General features: G+C 30.6%; 1 protein-coding gene across 1 annotated transcript; it reads right to left on the bottom strand.

The window, feature by feature from the left end:
* Positions 1-14379: 14379 nt before the first annotated feature.
* Positions 14380-19053, bottom strand: LOC111677804. Its single transcript, XM_023438998.2, has one exon. The coding sequence runs from the start codon at positions 17782-17784 to the stop codon at positions 14668-14670; it is 3117 nt and encodes a 1038-aa protein (XP_023294766.2). The 5' UTR covers positions 17785-19053; the 3' UTR covers positions 14380-14667.
* Positions 19054-21508: the final 2455 nt, after the last annotated feature.

Raw genomic sequence — 21508 nt, 5'->3', positions numbered from 1 at the left:
ATACAGACATATACTGTATTTGGATTTTGCTTATTCATCACCAATATCATATAAAATTTATATATTTTACCTGATTTGAAAGAAAAAAATGTTTTTATTAATTTTATTTTTGCAAACACTCGTATAAATACAACATTTTTTATAAACATCTTATTTTGATAAATTAACAAATAAATACTGTTCACTTTTAATTATCTCGTCAATGACCTTTTCGAACAATTGAAGTTTTTTTTCGAAAAAGGTAAAATTATAAAAAAAACAAACAAGTTTGGTTTTTTGTCGAAATACATTTTGTTACTTCCCAGAATATTCTTGTGATTTAGTAATTGGTAATTTTATAACTTCCGAATTTCTAAATACAAGTGATTTTTTTGGCAAAATTGGAATACAGTTAAAAATTTTATAGCTTCAAAATCTAGTCCAGACTATAGTTAATTCTATAGTCCAGACTATAGTTTATTCTATAGTCCAGACTTTAGTATATTCTATAGTCCAGACTGTAGTCTATTCTATAGTCCAGACTGTAGTCTATTCTATAGTCTAGACTGTAGTCTATTCTATAGTCCAGACCATAGTCTATTCTATAGTCCAGACTACAGTCTATTCTATAGTCCAGACTATAGTCTATTCTATAGTCCAGACTGTAGTCTATTCTATAGTCCAGACTGTAGTCTATTCTATAGTCCAGACTATAGTCTATTCTATAGTCCAGACTATAGTCTATTCTATAGTCCAGACCATAGTCTATTCTATAGTCCAGACCATAGTCTATTCTATAGTCCAGACTATGGTCTATTCTATAGTCCAGACTATAGTCTATTCCATAGTCCAGACTATAGTCTATTCTATAGTCCAGACTATAATCTATTCTATAGTCCAGACTATAATCTATTCTATAGTCTAGACTATAATCTATTCTATAGTCCAGACTATAGTCTATGCTATAGTCCAGACTATAGTCAATTCTATAGTCCAGACTATAGTCAATTCTATAGTCCAGACTATAGTCAATTCTATAGTCCAGACTATAGTCAATTCTATAGTCCAGACTATAGTCTATTCTATAGTCCGGACTATAGTATATTCTATAGTCCGGACTATAGTACTTATATTCTATAGTCTAGATTAAAGTCTATTCTATAGTCCAGACTATAGTCTATTCTATAATCCAGACAATAGTCTATTCTATAGTCCAGACTATAGTCTATTCTATAGTCCAGACTATAGTCTATTCTATAGTCCAGACTATAGTCTATTCTATAGTCCAGACTAAAGTCTATTCTATAGTCCAGAGTATAGTCTATTCTATAGTCCAGAGTATAGTCTATTCTATAGTCCAGAGTATAGTCTATTCTATAGTCCAGAGTATAGTTTATTCTATAGTCCAGACTATAGTCTATGCTATAGTCCTGACTATAGTCTATTCTTTAGTTCTGACTATAGTATATTCTATAGTCCAGACTAAAGTCTATTCTATAGTCCAGAGTATAGTCTATTCTATAGTCCAGAGTATAGTCTATTCTATAGTCCAGAGTATAGTCTATTCTATAGTCCAGACTATAGTCTATTCTATAGTCCAGACTATAGTCTATTCTATAGTCCAGACTATAGTCTATTCTATAGTCCAGACTATAGTATATTCTATAGTACAGACTACAGTATATTCTATAGTCCAGACTATAGTATATTCTATAGTCCAGACTACAGTATATTCTATAGTCCAGACTATAGTATATTCTATAGTCCAGACTATAGTATATTCTATAGTCCAGACTATAGTATATTCTATAGTCCAGACTATAGTCTATTCTATAGTCCAGACTATAGTCTATTCTATAGTCCAGACTATAGTCTATTCTATAGTCCAGACTTTAGTCTATTCTATAGTCCAGACTATAGAATATTCCATAGTCCAGACTATAGTCTCTTCTATAGTCCAGACTATAGTCTCTTCTATAGTCCAGACTATAGTCTCTTCTATAGTCCAGACTATAGTCTCTTCTATAGTCCGGACTATAGTCAATTCTATAGTCCGGCTATAGTCTATTCTATTGTCCGGACTATAGTCTATTCTATAGTCCGGACTATAGTCTATTTTATAGTCCAGACTATAGTCTATTCTATAGTCCTGACTATAGTCTATTCTATAATCCAGACTACAGATCTGGATTATCACGATCACTAAGTTTTATTCGTTTTGTATAAAAGAGATTGACTTTTTACAGTGTACTTGTAATTATCATTCCTTAATATGTTTGTATTAATTAGCTAATAAATATTTATAAGTATGTTTTGAGTCACAAACTGGTATAAGGTGAAAAATTTTTGATTTTCAAAAAAATGTTGGAAAATTTTGTATTTATTACATATGCAAATGTTTTTGTAACCAATTCTCAAAATAAGATTTTAAATACATTTTATTAAGATTTATATATTTCCGCATAATCAAGGTGTAGGTTGGTTGGACTTATCAGCCTTTTTTGAGATTTATAAACATGTATTGTATGGGAATCACTTATACTGGTGGGGAGGTATATTGAGTACCAGCGACTAGTTTGTCGTTTTGTAAACTATATAGGGACAATAGACTTGATCTAATATGTGAGGATCCTTAGATGTTATTATTTATAAATAATATCTTAAACTATATTTTTAATCGTTTAAATTTTTTCTATATTTTCCAACTTCATTGAAACTACACAGACTTGATGTCTGCGCAATACACTTGAACCAATGTTTATTTCTCTTTTATTGTCTTTTTCTCAATAATAATGATAAATTATTGCATAATATCAATCATTAAGATATTTCATTTGATTTATTTTTTTTTGCGTTACTTTTATTTATTTGTTTTATTCATTCAATAATTTTGCCTTGATCAAACATCACATCGTATAGAACACATAATTAATAACAAAAAATATAAATTTCGAAAGCAAAAAGAAATAAAAAATTAATAATAATTGTTTTACAAGTAGTAGTAGTAGTATTGTGAAAGTATATTAAAATCGCCCCCAAAATATATGTATCTATAAGTATATTATGATTAACTGACTCATAGCCTTAAGACATAGTGATTTTGTTAAAAAACAGATATGATTTTTTTCTGCAAATTTATAATTTCATTCAAATCCAAGGTAATTATTTTGTTTGTTGATAGTCTACAAGTGAAAAAGTTGTTAAAATAGTTTGGGAATTTGTTATATTCTATAGTTCAGTCTAAGATCCATTTGGTAGTCCCAACTGTAGTCTAATCTACTCTTTAGTTCACTTTGTTTATGCTATAGTCCAATCTATAGTCCGGTAAATAGTCTAGACAATAGTTTAGTCTACAGTTTAGAATATAGTTTAGTCTACACTCCAAACTATAGTCTAGTTTGAAGTCCAGGCTATAGTCTACAGTTCAAAATAGTTTAATATTAAGTCCAGACTACAGTTTAATCTATCCAGACCGTAGTTTTTCTATATTCCAGACTATAGTTTAGTCTCTAGTCCACATTACAGTCAAACTTACAGTCCAAAATATAGTTTAGTCTATAGTCCAAACTATAGTCTAGTCTAGAGTCCAGATTATAGTCTAGTATATAGTCCTGACTACAGTCTAGCCTATAATCCAGACTATAGTCAAGTCTTATATAGATTATCCAGATTATAATATAGTCTAAAGTCATGACGATATATAGTCCAAAATATGGTCTAATCCTTCGTCCATATCATAGTCTAGTCTATAGTCCAGACTATAGTTTAATCTGTAGTCCATAATATAGTCTATTCTAGTATGTAATACAGACTATAGTCTAGTCTAAAGTCCAGACTATAGTCTAGTCTATAGTCCAGACTATTGTCTAGACTATAATCTAGTCTATAGTCCAGACTATTGTCTAGTTTCAAGTCCATACTATGGTCTAGTCTTTAGTCCAGACTATAGTCTAGTATATAGTACTGACTATAGTCTAGTCTATAGTCCAGACTATAGTGTAATCTATAGTCCAGACTATAGTCTAGTCTATAATCCAGACTATAGTCTATTATGTAGTCTAGGATATAGTCTATTCTATATTCCACACTATAGTCCATTCTAGTCTATAATTCAGACAATACTCTAGTGTTGTCTATAGTCCAGACTATAGTCGATAATATAGTCAAGCCTTTAGTCCTGACTATTGTCTAGTTTCAAGTCCATAGTCTTTAGTCCAGACTATAGTCTAGTATATAGTACTGACCATTTTCAAGTCTATAGTTCAGACTAAAGTCTAGTTTATAGCTTTTACTACAGCCTAGTCTATAGCCCAGACTATAGCATAGACTACAGCATAGACTACAGTATAGTCTAAAGTCCTGACAATAGTCTAGTAGTATTCCTGACTATAGTCTAGTTTATAGTCCAGACTATAGTCTAGTCTATAGACGAATATATAGTCTAATGTATAGTTCAAACTACAGTCTGGCCTATAGCCCAAACTATAATCTATTCTATAGTTCAGACTATAGATTTGAGGATAAAAATCAGGAATCTCACCAAGGTTAGATATGAAGTGATTGGTAAGCAAGCGGATTCTGGCTAGAGCAGGGCATTCACAGAGGAGATGGAAGACCGTTTCTTATAGTATGTTCTGATCTAAAGCACAGACTGTAATCTGATGTATAGTTTAATTTTGGAAAAGACACTGAGCTTGACTTTTTCCATACAAAAAAAATTACTTATAAATTTCTCAAGCAAGTTTGTCAAAAACCCTTTAACGTGCAAAAAACTACTTAATCGTTATAGTTCACGAAATTTCTTAGAGATAACACGTTTGAACACCCACTTTTGTTTCTTTTTTTTTTTTAAACCACAATTTTGTTAAAACATTTTTCAACTACACACACACAAATTTTTATCAACCGGTGGGTCGAGTAACTAAAACATGAGGAATCCAACAACAAACATTTAGTAATAGTGCGAATAACAATTTGAAATAATAATTTTATGCGTTCAATACTTAGTTTGATTATAAACGCAGACACGGGGCAAACCAACAGGTTTTAATTTCAATTTCAATTCAAATGCAAATACTCTATAATCAATTTTATGTAAAATGAGTAATTGTCGCAAAAAATTCGATTTTAAATAAATTTTTACGTATATTTTTGCAAAGTGGAGATTTTGTATCTTTAAAGTATGACTTTGTATTAGATACCAAGAAATAACTATTTGTATGTATTTTCATATGTATTGATTTTTATAGTTTCATAGACCCGGCAGTTTTGAAGTATTTAAATGTGAATACAAATTAGAGAGAATCGGATTTTAAATTTCCAAAGTCAATTGGTCTCATTTTGCACTACAACCAGTTATGGTTACATGGGTCAGTTAAGTGCAAAAAGTTCCTCAAGTTGTTTTTACTTCTCTTAATTTGAAACTAGTTCTCAGAGCTACAGGGTATTATGTATATTTTCACGTTTGAATGTTTAAAAAGGTGTAGATTAAAATTGCTTCGGTAAGAGAGTTTGTGTGTTTGTCTATTTTTTTATAGTTTATATGTATGTCAAGTAATTTTTACTTATAAACAACTATTTTCGGTTTAAAGCCTTGTTTAATAGAGGAGAATGTGCGTATGATGTAAGCTAATATGGTAATTGGTTCATATGGGTTCCACACACAACACAGCCAGCTATCGGCGAACGAACTTATAGCTTTAAAACAAAATCTAATATGGGGTTTGTCAATAAAATATGTTTTAATACTAAGTTATATACTAGTGGATAGACTTGACTGTAGACTAGGTCATAGACTAGATTACGACTAATAATAGACCATAAACTAAACTATAGACTAGACTATAGACTAGACTATAGACTAGACTATAGACTAGACTATAGACTAGACTATAGACTAGACTATAGACTAGACTATAGACTAGACTATAGACTAGACTATAGACTAGACTATAGACTAGACTATAGACTAGACTATAGACTAGACTATAGACTAGACTATAGACTAGACTATAGACTAGACTATAGACTAGACTATAGACTAGACTATAGACTAGACTATAGACTAGACTATAGACTAGACTATAGACTAGACTATAGACTAGACTATAGACTAGACTATAGACTAGACTATAGACTAGACTATAGACTAGACTATAGACTAGACTATAGACTAGACTATAGACTAGACTATAGACTAGACTATAGACTAGACTAGACTATAGACTAGACTATAGACTAGACTATAGACTAGACTATAGACTAGACACTATAGACTAGACTATAGACTAGACTATAGACTAGACTATAGACTAGACTATAGACTAGACTATAGACTAGACTATAGACTAGACTATAGACTAGACTATAGACTAGACTATAGACTAGACTATAGACTAGACTATAGACTAGACTATAGACTAGACTATAGACTAGACTATAGACTAGACTATAGACTAGACTATAGACTAGACTATAGACTAGACTATAGACTAGACTATAGACTAGACTATAGACTAGACTATAGACTAGACTATAGACTAGACTATAGACTAGACTATAGACTAGACTATAGACTAGACTATAGACTAGACTATAGACTAGACTATAGACTAGACTATAGACTAGACTATAGACTAGACTATAGACTAGACTATAGACTAGACTATAGACTAGACTATAGACTAGACTATAGACTAGACTATAGACTAGACTATAGACTAGACTATAGACTAGACTATAGACTAGACTATAGACTAGACTATAGACTAGACTATAGACTAGACTATAGACTAGACTATAGACTAGACTATAGACTAGACTATAGACTAGACTATAGACTAGACTATAGACTAGACTATAGACTAGACTATAGACTAGACTATAGACTAGACTATAGACTAGACTAGACTATAGACTAGACTATAGACTAGACTATAGACTAGACTATAGACTAGACTATAGACTAGACTATAGACTAGACTATAGACTAGACTATAGACTAGACTATAGACTAGACTATAGACTAGACTATAGACTAGACTATAGACTAGACTATAGACTAGACTATAGACTAGACTAAGACTAGACTATAGACTAGACTATAGACTAGACTATATACTAGACTATAGACTAGACTATAGACTAGATTATAGACTAGACTATAGACTAGACTATAGACTAGATTATAGACTAGAATATAGACTAGAATATAGACTAGACTATAGACTAGAATATAGACTAGACTATAGACTAGGCTATACTACACTATAGACTGAAATAGACTGTAGAAAAGACTCTAGACTAGACTATAGAATAACCTACATACTAAATCATACTTACTTTACTTTAGTATGAACTACATACTATTCTCTAGATCAAATTATAAATCGAATTATAGTACAAACCCTACTCTAGACTTGACTATAGACCAGACTATATGCTTAATTACAAACTAGGCTTCAAATCAAATTATAGCACCGACTATAAACTATAGTTTAATCGCTAAGAATATAAATATAAAACTCACTTCCTTCCTAAGCAGAGTAATTTAAAGTTCATAACCTGTAAAACTTAATTTACATGTATTTAGCATTGTTGCCCCTGATGACACACCCAGTACCTATTTACTATAGTGGTCCTATAAAAAATTTTTACACACATTTTTTTTTTAAATTTATTTTTATATACATGTTTTTTATTATTATTTAAATTTCATTTACATTTTGGTGGGTCACGAATATTTAAATTTTTTTTGCATATAAAGAATATGTTAAAAAACTGCTTATATATACTTTATTTTTGTCTAAAATACTAAGGTATTTAATAAATTTATTTATTATAGTTAATTTATTCAAAAAGGTCAGTAAATTATTAATTACGGTTGTAAATTAATTGCTACCATAAAATAAAATTGTTTAATTCACAAGAATATTCGATTAATGAATGAGTTTTTTAAAGGGACGGAAAATGAATTGATGTAAATGTTATCGAAATATTAAATAAAACAAATCCGTTCTGAACCAAAGTAATTTTCTAAAATGATTCTTCAGGGGTTTGGGTTTGTAAACAACTTTTCTAGAAATTTTTTTCAAGATATAACAATTGATCCGATTTCTATAATTTCAATAGGTTTATGTGAGTTTTAAGCAGATACTGTCCTTTTCCTTGCAATTTATCAAACGTTTATAGAACAAAACTTTTATGAATAACTTTCTTATAAACCTTGATATATTGTTATAAATAGGAACCATATTGTTTGAAAAAATGTTTTTCTTTAGTGAAGACAGCCTCGTTGTGATTTTGGTTGTTATATAGATTAAAACTGATCTAATTTTGTTAGAATTTAATAAATTTCTAATAGCGAAACCTAATGCGTTGATATTGCGATCATTCTGTGCTTAAATCTGATGTTTGTTTTTAAAAACGACTGAAATAACTAAAATAATGAGATCGTTATTTTGTGAGAACTTTATAAACTTCCAATAGCGAAAACTATTTTAATGATCGCCATTGCGATCATTCTGTACTTAAGTCTGATCTAACTATTAAAAAGACTAAAATACTAAAAACGTTATTGTAATCACTCTATGATTTAAAGTTTAAACGAAGGATACTGATCTTACTTAAGCCGGCACAGAATTGATTTGTCAAAATTGATCTGTCAAAATTTTGTGTAGAAGAGTACGGATGGGATTGTCTAAACACATGTTACCCTGGTGAAACCTCCACCTTGGTGTTATTGTAATCCCAGGGAACAAAGGTGTTACCAATATCTCTAGTCGGCCGGGACTATAAATTGGTGTTTACAGTCTACTGCCTGGCTTAGTCCTGTAAAGAGGTCTAACCAGAGAACCACATAATCTGGTACTACGAGTGGCCAGTTGCCAGCAGGACTATGTCATGGCTGGTCAGTTGGTTGATGTTCTTTTAGGATTCACGTAGAGGCTTAGTAGTTAAAACACAAATTCGCGATAAGAGTGAGTTGCGGTTAAAAGACTGATGTAAGGTAAAGTCAATATTTCAGGATAAGTTCGGTGCTGTTGCCGAAACAACATATACCCCACAGATGAGTAACTGTGCGACTAAGCATTGGAAATGAGTTGGTATTAATTGTACAATGGCGGACCTCATTCAGAGTATACCCTGTTCATATCAGAATTACCACAGTGTGTTCCTATGAGTAAGAACAAAGTCTCGGCTTATTTAATGTATTCGTATTTCGGTCTACCGGTTACGTCTCTAGGTGCTGTTGCCAAATCAACAGAGATCATACCGTCTGCGTAATAAACGGAAGTGATGTTTTACATCTTGGATGTTAAGCAACGGGGCAACAATGTTCAGAGATTAGATAGCTCAAGTACTTGAGCATAGTGTTTGTACATGGACCGGTTAATCCATGTATAAAAAATTGCATCCTGCGTGTAAGATACACAAAGGGGCAGTTGTTGAAAAAGTACCACACCGTGAGATAGGGCAACATGCCAGATATGAACACAGTATACTCTGTTCATATCAGAATTACCACAGTGTGTCTCTACGAGTAAGAACAAAGTCTCGGCTTATTTGATGGATTCTTACTTCGGTCTACCGGTTACGTCTTCAGATGCTGTTGCCAAATCAACAGAGACCATACCATCTGCGTGGTTGTAAACGGAAGTGATGTTGTACATCTCGGAAGTTAAGCTAAGAGGCAGCTAAGGTCAGGGATTAGATAGCTCAGGTGGTTGAAAAAGTACCACCGTGGTTGAAAAAATACCACCGTGAGATAGGGCAACATGTTAGGTACTAACGTGAAGTACTTCGACATACGTGTCTTAATGCAATATGTAATGAAACCAACACTCATTGAGAGAGAATACAGATGGATACGGATGGCATTAGATCAGGGCTGTATTTTTATGTAAACACATACAAAATAAACTAAAACAGCTGTTTTCATCTTACTTTATTATTGTTTTATACCAATCGTTTAAAGAAAAAAAGTAAATGTGACTTTTATTTTCATTTTTATTATACGAATGGAATTTCGTTTTACTTTTTCATTAGACTTTACGTACGTAAAGTGTGATCGTGTGAAGTGCTCTTAAGCGAAACATTACTAACGAGTTGGTTTGGGTTTTTAAATTTTTTAAATTTTATAACAAAATAGTTTTAATTCAAGTCTTACTTACCTTAACTATCTAAAGTTATTTCTTATATTAATAACAATAGTTTTTTGTTTTCGTTTAGAAAAATATATATTAAAAAAAACATTTATTTATTAAAATTTATTTTATTTTTAAATAACATTCAATACATTTTCTTTTCTTAATTTTAAATAAAAATAATAAACAATTATAATATTTTAAAGCCTAATTATATTTTAATAGAATTTTAAACTAAATCACTAACTTAAATACTATTTAATAAATATGCTAGAAAAAATAAAGTATAATTTATTGTCAATTGAGAAAATATAAAATAAAATTGAAAAATAAATTGTATTTATATATATTTTTTTAATTAGTTTAAAAAAATACAAAAGTTTTATAAAAAATTAAAAATTGTAAATAAAATTTTAGTCAAATTTTTTATTACTTAATTAAATTATTAAAAGAAAAATTAATTTTTTTTAACAAAAAACTTAAATATACATTAGGTTTTACTCAAAATTAATTAAAAACAAAGCAAAAGTTATCATTTTGAGAAATACAAAAATTCTGCAAAAATAATGTTATATTTTCATTAAATTAACAAATTTGTTCATGGAAATCAATACGATTTGTAGCGAATTTTGAAAATATGGTTAATTCTATTATGAAAAAAAAAATTAAAAGAAAAAATATGAAAAAAGTTAAACTACTTTTACAAATCATATCGTTTCTATTAAAAGTTAAACTACAGCTTGTTTTAATGTTTAACTACACGCAGAGAGAAAAAACATGGTTAGGACAACTATTCTATGTTTTTTTAACAATATATTATTGCTATAACCAAATAATTGTAATTTTTAATTAATTTGTTCAATATTTTAGTTAACTTTACTTTTGCAAATATGTTAACATCATCATTTCTATATCACTTCTGTGGTTTATCTGTTCTAGAACATTATACTAATAATGTTCATAACATAATATTTTTTAAACCAAAAATAATCATAACATGTCTAAACCTTAACCATAATATGTTGCTCATAGATAAAAGTTGACACAACCATATTTTTTTCTCTGCGTGTAACTTTTGGTTAAAAATTTAAATATTACTTTAACATGACAAAAAATTTAAAATTAAAAATTTTGAAAAATTGCAGTGTTTTTTTTTATAATAAAAATAAAATTCATATAAATAAAACTAAAAAATTTAAATAAAAGGAAAAATGATCATTTAAAAAAATTATACTTTAAAAAAAGTTAAACTTTATATATTATCATCGGCAGTGTTACATAAAATAATTTAAATTTTATAAAAAAATATCATATACATATTTTTAGTAAAATATAGCAAAAAACTAAATATGAACTTATAAACTTAGTTTTACTAGTTATTAATTAAAAAATAATGCTGCATCAATCCATTTTAACCAGTTATGGTAACACTGATCTTCATTATCTATTACAGAATATTTTGCAACTTTTAAAGAGTCGGATCGTTATTACAATCATTTTGTAAGTAAAACTTTTAACCTATAAACTTTACAAAATATTACTTAACCAAAGGCTTCTTCATTTTAAACTGATCGTGCATTAAAAAGAACACATATGTACTTTTCCATAAAAATTTCACTTGATTTGACAAAATTAAATAATTAAATTACTAGGATCGTTAATGCAATCGCTCTATGATTCAAATGATTTTATTTTTGGGAAATACTGATCTTATAGTAACACTGATCTTTTTTAACTTTTACAGAATTTTTTAGAATTTAACTTTTTAACACAATTTTTAAAGTAACGGATCGTTATTATGATCATTTTGTAATTAAAACATTTAACCTCTAAACTTCAAAAAATATTGCTTAGCGAAAGACTACTTCGTATAAAACTGATCGTGCTTTAAAAAAAACACATTCTTTTCCATAAAAATTTTGACTGATTTGACGAAATTATATAATTAAATTACTAGGATTGTCATTGCAATGACTCTATACATCAAAATGATTTTATTTTGGGAAATACTGATCTTATAGTAACACTGATCTTCATTATATTTTAAAGTATTTTTAAGGATTTTACGCAACCATTTAACACAACTTTTAAAGTGAGGGATCGTCATTACGATCATTTTGTAATTACAAAGTATTGCTTAACGAAAGACTATTTCGTTTAAAACTGATCGTGTAGGAACACACACTTTTTCATCAAAATTTTACTTGATTTGACAAATTTAAATAATTAAATAACTAGGATCAATGCAATGCTTCAAAATTATTTTATTTTGGGAAATGCTGATCTTTCTTTATATAGGACTTATCTTTGTTCGGATCTTGTTGTGAGAAATTTTAATAATGATCGCATCTTGATCATTACTAAAAAAAACCGTTCCGAAAGATTGATAATTTTATACGAAATTATAGGATCGTTATTGCTTTGATTTTATTTTGTAAAATACTTATCTTGCTAAAACTGATCTTGCCTTAAGAGAAATTTATAATATTTCACTAATTCTTTCCGAACATAAAACTGATCTTGCTTGTTCTATCACCGTTTGTTTTGGAGAAAACTTGATATTACATTAGAGATTTCACTGAATCAACAAAAATACTCATATTACTTTAAAGATGACTATTTCGTTTAAAACTGATCTTGTCTTAGAGATTTCACTACTTGTTTTGCAACCGACCTTGTTTTGTGATAGGTGATCATCTACTAATAAAATTACTGGAAAAAACTGATCTTTCTTAACTTTTAGGTCTTACCTAGAGAAAAACTCGTTAGGTTTCACTACTTAGTTTAAAACTGATCGCTTGTCTGAGATGTAATCTTCGCTCTATTGAGACCGAAATATTGATTAAATAAGATATTATTATCTTACATAAAGTAGTGTACTTTAGTACTAAAAAAGAAAATACTTCTGCTGATGAAAATTTTGAATACCATAGACTACTTGTCCCTAGATGAATATTATTAAGTTAATACTTAATTGATCATAAAATTGATCGAGCAGGATTATGTTTTACTTTATCATGTTTTACCTTATGATCTGCACTATGGAAATTACAGAGAGTTACACCTATTTCAAATAGTTTTACCTATTATACCACCATGTTAACTTGTCCCTAGATGTATATTATAATTGATCATGAATTTGATTGAGCAGTATTATGTTTTACAAAATATATATCCAAAGCACTTGGGAATTCTTTACAAAAGTAAAAGAATGATTCATAAATCTCAAGATCAAGTCTGATCCATAAGTCTGAACCATTAATTATATCAATGATCTGCTCTATGGAAATAACAGAGAGTTACATCTATTTCGAACAGTTTTAACTGTTATACCATCATTTTAATACTGAATTGATCAAGAATTTGATCGAGCAGGTTCATGTTTTACAAAACATACCTTACAAAAGTAAAAACAGTGATTCTTGCATCCCATGAGCAAGTCTGATCCATAAAAACTATATTCTTAGATTAATCAATGAGACTTAAATGATCGGCTTTCTTTTCAAAACTAAAAAAGTGCATCTCATGAACAAGTCTGATCCAATAACAAATATAATCTTAGGTATTGCAACGGGACTTAAATGATCGTCTTAACAGAAATATATCAACAAATTTTATACTATTGTACCAGCAAGTTTGTTAATCCGCAAATGAATATTATAAAATTAATACTAAATAGATCATGTAGGATCATGTTTTAGAAAAGTCAAAGAGTTCCATAAACGATCTTAAGGGTTCAACTATTCTAAAGGAAATTATAATGTTTTATAAACTTATTATATAATTCTTATTAATTAAAATTTAACAAGAAACTAAAATTATATTGAAGATTTCTTAACTTTTTATATATTTAGCTATTAAATTTTATTACCTTTTTATATTCCTAAATATAAACAAATTTGAATGCCAATAGAAAAAAATCTCTAATAAAATCTAATACCTGAGAGTATCTAAACAATTTTTTAATAGAACTTTATCGGGACATAACCTCAAAACCAATTTGTAAATTAAATAATCTTTAAAATTTAAATTAAATTATATTTTTTATATATTTTTTAAAAAGAATTTTCGAATATTTTTTTTATTTTAAATTAAATGTTTATAAATATCAATTAAATATTTTTGCAGCAAACTTTTAGTAGAATAACAATTTATTATAATTTATAACAATTAATTGCCAATTTAAATTTATGCATAAATCTAATGTTAATATAAATGTTGTAATAAACTATTGAATAATATTAAAAAAACTTAAAACTATTAATTTAAAAACACTGCAATTTTTCTCATAAAATAATTAACAAAAAAAAATATTTAAAAAAATATTAAAAATTTATAATTAATCGTTTTATATATAAAAGGGAAGGATGTTTTAAGGAATAACAGCCATTTTTTAGTTTTAACTTTCAAAGTCCTGCTTAAACAACAAATTTTTTTTAATTTAAAGTAAAAACAATACAAAATGAACACTTTTGTTTAATACAAATTCTTACCCATACAGCTATACATACATATACATATATATGTATATATAGACATCCACCTAAACTGGTGAAATAGTTTGATCAAATTTACGAGCCCTTGAACCAAAACCCTTACTACCATCCGGTCCCATAGGTGTACGCACCAAATGTTCAGCAGTACGTGTAGCAAACGATCCCGAACGAGAGCGTGGTGAACCATCTAGAAAACTACCGGTACGTGAACGTGGTTGACCATCATAGTCATTGATGCCATGTTTATAGTTATTAAGAAAACTATTAGTACGTGAACGTGGTGAACCCTCATATTCCGAACCAAAGGAAAAACGACGATCATAACCAGAATCGGTGGATATACGTCGGCCATTGATGTACTGAGCATTATCATAGGCAGCCAATTTGCTGTTAATATTATTATTGAAATTATTGGAATAGCGGCGTGGAAAGACATTATAACCACCACCACCGCCTCCCACATTAGGATCATCATAAGGTGAACCAGTTTGAGTTTCCAACGATTGCTTACGCTCCAGATTGAAATCATTAGAAGGGCGTCGTTGAAAATGATTACTCATATCACTGCCATTCGAAAAGGTTCTTTCGAATTGCATAGAACCATTAGAGAAACGTCTCTCTCCACCACTACCTATAGAACCCTGAGAAGTTTTGCGATATACTTCGTTTTGGCCAAAATCAGAAATACGTCTTGTACAGGGACAATTATCGGAACAATTGGAATCACGTCTTTGTGGTGCATTTTCCGAACAATTTGATGAACGTCTTACGGCATCGGCATAACCTTCTTGTGAACAATTCGACAGACGTCTTACCAGATTATGGGAGTTACTACTAGTGTTATTAGAAATGTTGCTTAGATTCGTGTGTGTCGGCTTGGTGGTCATGACTGAGGCGTCAATATTATTAATGCTGTTATTGTTGGCTGTATGAGCCGATATAGTCGAGGTGTTGCTATATCTGCGTGGTGTATAAGCAAAGAAATTCGTGTTATTCGTACCGGGAGATGAAGGTGTTGGTTGATTGGATAGGACATCTTGATTTATACTACCGCGGTGTTGATAATGTCCCGTTACTGGATGATGACCTTGATGTTGCTGATGATGTTGTTGTTGAGGTTGATGTACATGATGATCACTGCCAAAACTACCACGATGTGATGGTGTATAACCTGTAGTAGCGGTATTATGATAGTGCGGAGCTGCCACTGTTGGTCCATAGGATTGATGAACATCATTATTATAGGCTTTGGTGGCAAAATCTGAATTATTACGTTTCAATCTATAGCGTAAATCAATATCTTGCACTGGCATACCACTGAAACTGCCACCTCTTGTACGTTCATAGCTATGATCGTTGAAATAGCGATAATTCTCCACCATGCGTACAACCGGAGCTGAAACCTGTATGACAGCCTTTTTGCCAGTTTTCTTTTTAGGAGCCACCATTTCGTAAACCTTAAAAGGTCCCTGCAAGTTTCTAGCTTCTCTAGCCGATGACGATTCTAAATATTCCACTAAAGCGCATTCTTTTTGTTGCATTTCCGGATATTTATTCATAAATTGACGCACATCTACCGGTATGGCCATGCCGGGTTTTAAAATACGTATCAAAGCTATTTCACCACATTTAGAGAATATATCGGAAACCTTTTCTATGCTCAATTTATCTAAGGGCAAATCACAAGCCACTATTGTGCGTGAAGGCATGGTCTCATCGAAATTGGGTAAAGCTTCAATACGTCTTACCTTGGTGCCCACATCGTTGAGTTCTATTTTGTGCGATTTACGTCTTACCGCATTACCCACCACCTTCCAGTCCTTGGTCAATTGTCTAACACGCTTAAAGCTAGATACCAATTTCAGACTAACATAACCCTCCTTGTTGCGCTTAACATGTTTAAGTAGGAAGGCATCTTTGAGTATGCTATCATTAGAGAAATAATATTCCACAGCATCGGCTATTTCGGCTGCCAAATCATCACTGGGTATTAGAGCTGGATCTAGATTATCTATTTCATTGATGAGAGTCTTATCACCCGAGGCTGAGGTGGCTTGAGATACTACCGAATTGGCTTTTTCGGATGTTAATGGTTCCGTTTTCTTCATAGTTAAGAAGGAGCGATGTATACGTTTAGTTTCTAAAACTGGTGAATTGTTATTTTCAGCCATTTTAGACGTGTTATCGTTAGTTGTTTCTTTTGTTTGGAAATCATATTTAAAATTTGGATGTAAATATATATTATCCATTATGGGATGAGCTTGTGCCACCGTCTGATGTTTACGGAATTTTTCCAAATTGGCCTCACTTAAGACTGCCGTATTGTTGGAGGTTTTCTCATGGACTTTATCGCTTAAAACGGCTGTTGAAATGGGCGCATTCGAGCTTAAAGAACTACTGGTAGTGGTGCTGGTACTAGATCTTAGATCTATTTCATGTAAAACATGATTATCCACTGCCAATGGCTTTAACTCATCATCTTCTTCAGATTCTTCGGAACCTTCTATTGAAGAACCCATACCAACATCTATTTTCTCATCAATATTATCGGTGGATGGCGAATTACGTGGCGGTGGTGGTGACATGGCAGGAGCTGTTGGTTCTGGCAAATCTTCCAAAGAATCACAACTATCTTGCGATATATAATCTTCACCATTATTACTACTACAACCACTAAAGCCCGCTGTCAAACCCTCATCACTATCAAACTGTGAATCGACAGATTGTTCCTGTGACTCTAGACGCTGCAACAAAGATTGAGCAGACTTTTTAGCATGAAATCTTAAAAGTTTAGAAGGTAAAGATGAAGATAAAGGAACTATAGCTTTTGTAGAACATTCCGGAGAAGAACAAGAACTACTGCAACAAGGTTTTTCCTCTTTGGAGAGTGTGTTGTTAAGAACAGGTACTGCTTTTAGTTGATCACTATTGTTTAGTTGTGTTTCTGTGGTTGTGGTTATAGTTTCTTGTGTTCTTACAGTGGTGACCAAAAATGTATGAGCATTTTTAATATGTTGACTGCGTATCTCACAGGTATCGTTGTTGATGCTGTTGCTGCTGCAGCTGCTGCTGTTGTTGTTATCCTTAGCTGTTTCCAGTTGTATAACTTCTTCCGGTTGAGGCATAATGTTTAAGTTAGATTCTTCTTTAATAGATTCACTCATATTGTTGTTTTTGTTGTTGTTGTTTTTTCTTTAATTTAACACGTTTCTATAAGAAACACTTGGATTTTTTAACGTTACTTTTTTAAATTTTTTCTTTTAATGAAATTTAATATTACAAAATATGTTTTTGTTGTTGTTATTTTTTAAATTGTTATTTAATTACTTGTGTTGTATTGCTGGTTTTATTTTCAACACAACTTGAACTTCAATTATCTATTAACGATCGTTTGCTGTAGTTGGTTGCTTGCCTGTTGTTTTCTGCTGCAAGATCACCGTTTACGTGTAGTAGAGAGTTGGTAATCTAAAACTTTTGCTTTGGTTTTTTTTGCAATCAATTGCAAATATAATAGTTTAACACAGCTTCCCCACTATGTTTTTTTTTTTTTTTGTACCAAAACCGAGAAAGAAATATTAAACTTAAAAGTTTAAGTTTCTTAACTTTCACTTTCTATTACAACTCTTAACGTTTTGTGGGTTTTTGATTTTGTTTAAATCTTTTTTTCAAAAGTTTTGACTTTTGTTTGTTTATGTTTATTTTAGTTATTTTTTACTTCTTCTCTTTCTTCTTCTTTACGTGCTTTATTTTCAAGGTCGTTGCTTTAACGGTTTAAAATTTTTCTATTTGGTTGTACAACTTAGTGGCGTCCAATAGTTTTTACTTTAACTAACAAAGGGGAAAAACTTAAAGGTTTTCTTAAACCATTGGCTTAAACTTATGTTGTTTTTGTTTTCAATAATCGTTCATTGAACGTGTTATGAGTTTTTTTCTTTCAAAAATACACAATTTAAAGATGTTGTAATAATGCTCTTCGAAACACTAAAGAGGGTTTTTTCCGACCATTCATACGTCTTGTAAACTTGGCTAAGTGAACGTGCTTAAAATTGCAACTGGTTGGTTTAACGATCGTTAAAACATGTTTGAAGCCACAGACCCCAATAGTTGATGGGTTTTATTTAAACAAAAGTCTTTTTTTTATTATTGTTTCTTTTTAACACGTTATTAATAAATTATGTTCATTGCATTTAAAACTAGGTTTCGTTAATTTAGGGCACTTTTTTTTCAAAAAAAAAAAATTGTCACCATTTATATTAGATAATCGTCTAATTAATGCCAAAATCGTAAACCCATCACTTCTTCAGTTTATTTGTTTCTATTTAAACATAATAATCACGTTTTTTTGTTCATTTTAGTCGTTTTATTGTTAAAAACTTTATATTCTAACATTTAAACGCAGTTTAAGTTGTTGTTTAACTATGTTTATTTTAAACATTACACAAAAATAATTTTGTTTTTTTTTTTAATAAAAATGTCAAGTTCAAGCTTTTGTTTTTCTTAATAATTCATATTTAAAAAAATTTCTATAAATTATTTTATTTCTTTGACCGTTAAAAATAAAAGTAAAAATTTTTAAAAAAATTTACTTTTTTTCGTTATTTTTTTTTAATTACGAGAGTGGTTCATGCAACGCTGCAACACGGAGATAGACTGAAATTGCAAATTGATTTGAGGTCGGTTAAATACCCTCTGCTTTCGTTAGTTTAGTTTTTTTTATTGTTTGTTTGTTGGTTTAGTTGTATGTGAGTTTGAGTGTTGATGTGTTTTAAGTATTCATGTAAATGTGTAAGCGTTTTAGTTTTTTGTATTTTTGTGATTTTTTTTTTTTTGGTTGTGAATGCGTTCGCCTTTTTTTGTTTGCGCTAAAAGTCTGTCGGTTTCCTTCGTCTTGATAAACTTCTCTGGGTGACGTTAAGTCTTGTAAAAATATGTTGACGAACAATGTTACCAGATTTTTCGCGATTTTAAACGTTTAAAAGTAAGAATTATCAAAAATTTCCAAATTTTCAAAAAAAAATTTTGAGCTTAGTAATTATATGTACTACACACTACTATAGGTATTATTTGTTTAAGCTGATGTTTGTAACACCCTTAAATATTGGTTATACACCCTTCTTAAAGTATACCAAACAGTTCAGAATCACTTTCTAAGTCTATTTAACTATGTCCGTCCGTCCGTCCGTCAATCTATTCGTCTGTCAATCTATGTTAAGCTTGTGCGCACGCTACAGGTTGCAAATTTCAAGATAAATCAATTAAATCAAAGGAAAATGTTTGAACCAACGGTCCATTCTACCGTACCCCTTAAATAGGGCACTGTAGTGGTAGAGGTATTATGCGTTTGTGATGATGTTTGTAACGCACTAAAATATTAGTATTATACCCACACAGTGCAACGATTGACTCAGAATCACTTTCTTAGTCGAGTTAACGACGTCCATTGGTTCCTTCATCTGACCGTCCGTGTCTCCAGGTAAACGTTGTTATCAAAGTACAAATCGCAAGATAATTTAATGAAATTTGGCACATACGTCTTTTTTGTTTCGTCTGCCTATTGAAAATGGTTAAAATCGATCCATTATTTCATTTAACGCCACCCAACTGAACCTCCCAAAAAGAACTCTTGAGCTTAAAATCAAGTAAAGTATAGTTATATATCCACAAAAGATCTCACAACTTAGTTGTATACCAGCCTTGATGACTTTGCTGGATTTCGAAATAACCGCAGCACATTTAACCCAAGACCCTTCAGAAAATGACTTGAATATTCTGAATTCACGTTGTTATCAAAGTACAAATCGCAAGATAATGTGATGAAATTTGGCACATACGTCTTTTTTGTTCCAGAGATTCGAGAGTTAAAATCGGTCCATTATTTCATCTAACCCCATACAACTGAACCTCCCGAATGGAACTCTTAAACTTAAAAACATGTAAAACATAGTTATATATCGATAAAATATCTCACAACTGAGTTATATACCAGCCTTGATGACTTTGCTGAATTTCGAAATAACCGCAGCACATTTAACCCAAGACCCTCCTTCAGAAAATGACTTGAATATTCAGAATTCACTTATTAGCACTAAGATTGCGATGAACTGCAACACAGACAAATATTACATCAAAATCGGTCCAAGACCCCCCTTCAGAAAATGACTTGAATATTCAGAATTAAGATTCTAAGATTGCGATGACCTTTAACACAGACAAATATTATAACAAAATTGGTCCAAATTTGCATAAAAAATCTTTAAATATTCAGAAACTCTGATTTCTAGACGTAATTCCAAGGAATTGTTATTTCCGGAATAATATAACTCTCATAATACTTGGATCTAAATTCAATAAATGTCTGACAGTGACAAAGAAAGTGTTGCAGAGTTCCACTGTCCTCTCCAAATATACTCGTTCAATTTTATTTTTTCCTGTGTGTCTACTCATACTAACCTCAGACTTGCTTATTTTGTAAGGATTTCTAGTTTTGTTCTCAGCAGGGTCACCCCATAGGATCTTAAGGTTTCTACCCACTGTTTCATTATTCCAAGAGTACTTATTGGATTCTCTGACCCATATTTATAATAAGGCTTTCGTTGCGTCATATGGTTTTGCGTTTATCAGGTAAACTTCCTCAAGTTGCCTTTCCTTTAAAGCTAATACAATCGCCCTTTCGTTGGCGACTACTCCCAAGTGATCTGGTGCACATATAATGTAAACCTGATTCTGAGCCGGTTGGTATACTTTAAGGTCCAATATTATTGTCCGTTACAAACATCAGCACAAACCCACTATACCCTCCCCACTAAAGTAGTGTAGGATATAATAAATTTAAACATTTTTGGAAAAAAATAAAAAAAATTTTTTTGGCGTTTTTTTTACGCCAATAAT

This window comes from Lucilia cuprina, chromosome 6, assembly GCF_022045245.1.
Source record: "Lucilia cuprina isolate Lc7/37 chromosome 6, ASM2204524v1, whole genome shotgun sequence".
Classification (NCBI taxonomy): Eukaryota; Metazoa; Arthropoda; class Insecta; order Diptera; family Calliphoridae; genus Lucilia; species Lucilia cuprina.
Note: the sequence above shows the minus strand (reverse complement) of the source record. Positions and strands in the feature narration are given on the sequence as shown.

Excerpts from the sequence above, each read along its gene's own strand:
- LOC111677804 (XM_023438998.2), bottom strand. The coding sequence starts at position 17,784 with ATGAGTGAATCTATTAAAGAAGAATCTAACTTAAACATTATGCCTCAA.